The sequence below is a fragment of the Trachurus japonicus genome, chromosome 19, assembly GCF_045865225.1.
Source record: "Trachurus japonicus isolate A0001 chromosome 19, Traja_1.0".
Classification (NCBI taxonomy): Eukaryota; Metazoa; Chordata; class Actinopteri; order Carangiformes; family Carangidae; genus Trachurus; species Trachurus japonicus.
In genome coordinates this window covers 22,355,878-22,361,877 of record NC_140925.1, presented here as the reverse complement: position 1 = coordinate 22,361,877, position 6,000 = coordinate 22,355,878, and the positions used below count along the sequence as shown (strand labels likewise).

Sequence of the window (6,000 nt, the reverse complement as noted above, 5' to 3'; positions counted from 1 at the left end):
AAAGGCGAGCAACTATAATCAGCTTATACCAAACATGATTACCTATAATAGATGAAAAAGGACGGCTCAATACTAGAAATAAAATTAATCAAAAAATTCATGATCTATATGGAGACATCATATGAGTTTGACTTATCCAAATCCATTACTGACATCTCAGTGGAGATTTTTCATTGTGCATATGAATAAAGCTTATGTGTCAGAGTCTATTTTTTATTTAGGTCTATTTATATGATTATTTCTGAAAAGAAAAAATAGACTGTTTCCTGAAGAAAACCAGAAGCGGGTGTATTTATGTAATTGTTTGAAAGACTTGGAGGCAGAACAGAAACATACAATCCGCATTGTGATGGTTCATTTGGACGCTGTTTAAAGAACTCCTTGCTTACATTTAAAACTCTCCCTCTCTCACCAGCATCTCCACCCACTCCTCGTGTCCAATATCCCAACCGCCATCCTCCGCCAGCCCCCCATCAAACCCAACTGCTGCCCACTGCACCAGCTGGCTGAGTTTCCAGTCACCTTGGCAACAAGACCAGGAAGTTGCCCGGCTCCTCTGGCACAGCTGAAAAGCTGCCACTTCCTGATTGATTCTGGTCTTTCTTTCTGCCTGTGTAGTCGTTTTCCCATTTGGCAGTGGGCTCCACTATTCAGCGCCAACGTCCCTGAAAAGAGAAAAAGGGCGAACACACTCTCCTCAGCGTTAAGGGAAACCTCAGGTTCAAATGGGTAAAACAAAAGCAGTATTTATCCACAATGGTGGCGCTTTGTTTGGTGGGTTTGCTCATTTGGAGAAGGGAAAAGGCTCATGGACTTAGGCTATTGCAGTTTGTTCAAGTGTCTTTGAATGCAACATGTACAAAAAAGTAAAAAAAAAAAAAAAAAAAAAGAAAAGAAAGAAAGAAAAAGAAGAAGAAGAAAAGATTCCACTGTTTTAACAGAAAGAAGATGAAGGGGATAAAGGACGAGTAAATTATCAGTGGGATTATATTAGTTAAAATGTTTACAAATGCTTACAATACTCTTTTATACACAAAATATGTATGTCTACCTTACACACGGGGTAATTACCATCACCAAAGGAAACAAATGCACTTTGTCACAGCTATAATCTACCCTTGTCTCAGAACAAACAGAGGCACAAACAAACCCATCCATCAGTGAAAGCTGCTCTATTTGCACTGATCTTCTACATCTTTTCAATGATTAAATGTAGACTCTCATTCCACTAAGCAGTAGTGTTAATTTTCTAATTACCAATGACTGTAAATAATTGCTGCTTCTTTATTTCCTTGCCAGAAACCAGTGTAGGCTACTATCACAGCAAAACTGCTCAAAAACAATGAATCTAAACTCCTTTTCCTTTTTGTTCTGATGTTAACATGTCTGAACCAAACACTTCTGACTGTTGTGAAAAGTGGTAGAAAATATTTGAGCAAGAGGAAGTTGGCTACATTAATTGTTATGGGTAATTGGGCTATTTGTGTTACTGTACGTAGTCTGCATTCATGTTAAATGAGAAAAAAAAGGCATTTTACATTTGGCCAAAATAACCAAGTTTACAATTTCACAATGAGAAAACTATTGAATGTGAGGGATTATAAGGAACATACTTCTGGTTATTACACAATAGAATGTGCAATGAGTCAGGTTCTTTTTTTTTCACTTCTCTAACTGAGTGGCCATTGTGAATTGTCCTTTAGATATCCACTGACTGTACAATGAATCACTGGGATAAAGATAATGTTTGATCTGCACTAACTGTGAATGGAAGCTGATTCTGCAGTTTCCTCTGCACTCTCTACATCTGACTATTCAGCAGATCTGTTTATTTTCATCCAGTCAGTTGTGGTTGCAGTTGTTTGGTAATCATTTATAGTGAACTACTGACTGTGTATAATTGTACTTTTATTTGCACATGCTTTATCTCAGAGCCACTGGTTGCCAAAGGGGACTTCTAGGTTAAGAGTTAAATGAGGGATATCCTGATGCTTTCCTTAAGGCAAGTAAGAGAAAGGCCAGAGATATCCAGGGGGGTCAAAGGTCATTAGACACCTCTGCAGCCATGATTAAGCTTCCTGACAAAAAAGGAGGGGGTGGAGTGACTCATCTTACCTCCTAAAGGATGCATCCTTGTCAATTATTCAGAAAATACAGGCACATACACACAAACAGGAAGCTAACAAAATGTACATTGTTAAATGCATGTAAACAAAATCAAATGCCAAAGATCGCAGGGTTTGAGGAGATTCTGTGAGCAGCAAAAACTAAAACCACAAAGCTGTGCATTTCGCTGTTTTATAGTCAGTAGGTATGTTTTTTTTTCTTCAAACGAACTGCTAATGAAACATTATCTTCAGTGTCTCTTGACGTCTGTTGGCTGGAGACCTGAGGAAGCTTGAGTAAACCAAAATCAAAGAGTTTGTTTTTGAAACTTGCAGTGTTAGTCCAAAAATCTTTACACCCTGGGGGGTTAACAGCACTCTGGCTGAGACACCCCCCAATTCCCAAAACACACACCGCCGTGGATTGATGTGTGACGGCTGGGGGTGGAGGCGGCTGCTGAGTTTGTATAAGTGGAGGGGGAGAAGTTTTACAATAGAGTTTTTGGAGGGAAATCAAAACTCCTGCAGCTGACTACTTCAGGGATGCGGAGGGAAACTCATCTTTCCCTCCCTCACCATTGAATCAACATATATAAAATTAGGTTAAACATTAATGTAAGTGGCAGCTAACTCCAGATGGAAACAATATTTGTTTACTGATTGTTATTAATTGCCCGCAAAAGACCAGATTGAGTTTTTATTTATTTTTTTATAATTGTAATGAACTTTGTTTTAAACGCAGCTCATCACATTATCAATTCAAAAGCAATTGTTCTGGTTAAGCTGATGCATTTCACCACTGATGGCTAATCAGTGTGTTTTTCAATTACAAAATCAATGGGGATCCTCACAGGAGAGGACTCAACCAGCAGGGGAACCAAGAAGTTACTTTCCCCCCCTGGATGTCCATGCCCCCATCCCCCTGCCCTCACTGCTACTCCCTATAGTCCCCAAATGTCCCCTCAGGTCATTCTCTCTGGGGTCACTAAACCCCACCCTGCCCTAAACCCCAGACACACCCACCCACCCCGGCACAATCTAAAGGAGCTAAAGCAGACATAATGAGCTATGGGCTAATTTTGTGTGTGTGTGTGTGTGTGTGTGTGTGTGTGTGTGTGTGTGTGTGTGTGTGTGTGTGTGTGTGTGTGTGTGCGTGCAATGGCCAGACAGAGGATTGTTTTGGGGGTTGTGTGTGTGTGTGTGTGTGCATGTGTATCCTCTAAGGCTGAACAGGATAAGGCGTTTGTTATATCTGACTGACTGAGTCCATTGCAGAAGGGTTTTCAGAGCAGTCACAATATGAATGCTGATACACACGCACGCACGCACACGCACACACACACACACACACACACACACACATTTATATAAAAGTATTGTGCTAGTTAGTACAGGCCTGCAAAAGAAGAGTTTGTTTATTTTGCACTATTAACATTGTTTTTTTGTGGCAATTTTTATCCTTTTAAAATAATACACTCACAGTTAGCAAGCTAGCCTGCTGGCTATACAAGCTTTTTTCCCTTTTCAGTGACTCTTTTGTGAATGCACTGCAAAAAACTCAAAATCTTACCAAGAATATTTGTCTTATTTCTAGTCAAAACAGATCTCATTATACTTAAAATAAGACTCATCACATTTAAAAAGTGGCTTGTTTTTAGCACTTTTTACTTCTTTCACTTGAAATAAGTAGAACATTCTGATAGTGGGGCAAGTTTTTCTTTCTTATTACAAGCACAAAAAAACCTGCTTTCACTGGCAGATTTTTCCACTTATTTCAAGTGAAAATTAGTTTGAAACAAATGAAAATGATCTAAAAACAAGTTAATTTTTAGGTGATGAGTCTTATTCTAAGTGAAAAGAGATTAGTTTTGACTAGAAATTCATTTTTTACAAGAAATAAGACAAATATTCTTGGAAAGATTTTGAGTTTTTCCAGTGTGGAATGACAAACTGTAGCCTACAATACTGAGAACAAGTCTGATCTACTCAAGGATCATTGTTCAACACATCAAAAGCTAAATTTAACCAGGCCATGATGAGGACATGATGTGTTATCCAGCATGGACATCTCTGATCATCAAATACTGAATATGTTTTACATTTAAAGTTTCATTCTCAAATAAAATGCCACTGAAATTAGGTCTGTGTTTATCAAAGTAAGAACTTTGCTGCTTTGCACTAAGACAAATATAGGCTACTAACATATTTAAATGATGAACACAGTGGACTCCTGTGTCTGGAGACTGTTAACCGTTAGTTTTGGATGCATCAGTGTGAGTCATGTTTAGTTTGGATGATTCATGTGATGAGTTATTCTCCCTTCTGTTTCATATCATCCTCTTTGTTTAGTAAGAAATGCGACTGTGTTTTCTTGAAAAGTTTAAACACAAATCCCATTTGCATCAGTTCTTCATTAGTAAATACCGAGGTTGCCATCTATCTAAAGCTTTGTCCGTGTCTGTGGCCTGCATAGAACAAATTCTCGTCCCTTTACTCTTCCCACAACAATCCAGCTATTTGTTGTCATGTAAAGTTGCTGAAAGCAGCTTGTCTTGATCCTAGAAGTGTGTAGTCGGCAGATCCTAAATTGGACGGTAATCAGATCAGTGTGAGGAGTTTGACAAATGACCAATGACAAGCACTGGACCCTGGAGGATGGGCGGGGTTGCCAGGGGTCAAGGCTGGGGGTCAGAGGTTGGCTTTTCAGAACCGCTCAATCGAAGGGCCATTAAATCCCATCTTTGTGTGATTTCTCAGTGAGGCGCGGCGGTTCCATCGGATGCCCCTGGTCTATGTGCTACATACCCGGTTAAAGCTACAGGTGCTGGGCTCCAGTGGTCAATGACACCTTCACCACTGGACCGTTTGCAATCACTGTTCGCCTGTCTTGCTTCATGGTGAAATAGAGAAACAGTTATTATTTGAGGCAACTTGGAGGAGAGGAGACTATTCTGTTCTTTAAAAAAAGTATTTTAAGTTAATCATGCACTCTGCTGTGCAACACACACCAGAATGAGGATGAGTTTAATCCTTAACCTTGTGCATTTGTCTGCTCAGATTCCACTAAAGCTATTTGTTTTGTTTTTTTTTGCACCAGCTCTCAGAATTAAATCTACAGACAAAATATTTTCTAAATCCAACTATTCTCTTATAATTTCGTGAAAGTGTCCGCCATTGAGCTTTTAATCAGGAATATGAATGAGAAAGGCTTTGTTATCCTATTTTCAGGTTTTTTTTGTAATTCCCCAATGTGTGTTATCTCATGTGTAAAGTATGTCGTCTCTGGGGCGTCTTGTCTCTAGCTTTGTTTTCCTACGCCTGCCGTCCAAATTTCCATCACAAACATCTCACCCTGACTGACCCCTTGCTTTCTGTCTGTGAAGAGGCCCTGATTAGCCTGCATACATGTGCAGATAGGCCCAAAATCCTTGAGCTTGGACTGTGTATAAATGTGTGTGTGTGCATACAAGTATGCAGCGTAAAGGGGTAAAGTATACGCGCTCATGCATATGTGTGTATGCATGAGTGTGTTGGCAGTGCAGGTCTATACTCCATGCTCTAGTTATTCAGCAAGTTCCCTTTTACTTTGGTCTCTCACTCGTCTGCAGGACGACACAGTTCACTGCAGGCAGAAACAACCTCCATTGAAGAGTCACTCAGTGCGAGACAGACTCGGTTTTGTCTGCTCTCTCCTTCAGCTTCCTCTGTTCATCACTCTTGGGTCAGATGAAGCAAATCAAAACTAAACAACCTCACGAAGCTGTATGATAAATATTTATTGTATCTGCTTTGCTTTTCAGAATTCCTCAAAGTGTGGAAACAAGAGCTAATACTCACTTCCACAACGAAGCCACAAAAATGTAGTTTAAAACAAAATGATTAATAATGAATTCCT

General features: G+C 39.6%; 1 protein-coding gene across 1 annotated transcript in view; it reads right to left on the bottom strand.

Moving 5' to 3' along the window:
• Positions 1 to 290: 290 nt before the first annotated feature.
• ccdc78 (coiled-coil domain containing 78) overlaps positions 291 to 6,000 on the bottom strand; it is a 38,062-nt gene continuing 32,352 nt past the window's right edge. Inside the window, exon 14 of the mRNA XM_085760996.1 lies at positions 291 to 665. Coding sequence (XP_085617122.1) covers positions 647 to 665 — 19 coding nt within the window. The 3' untranslated portion in view covers positions 291 to 646. The remainder of the gene's footprint in view (positions 666 to 6,000) is intronic.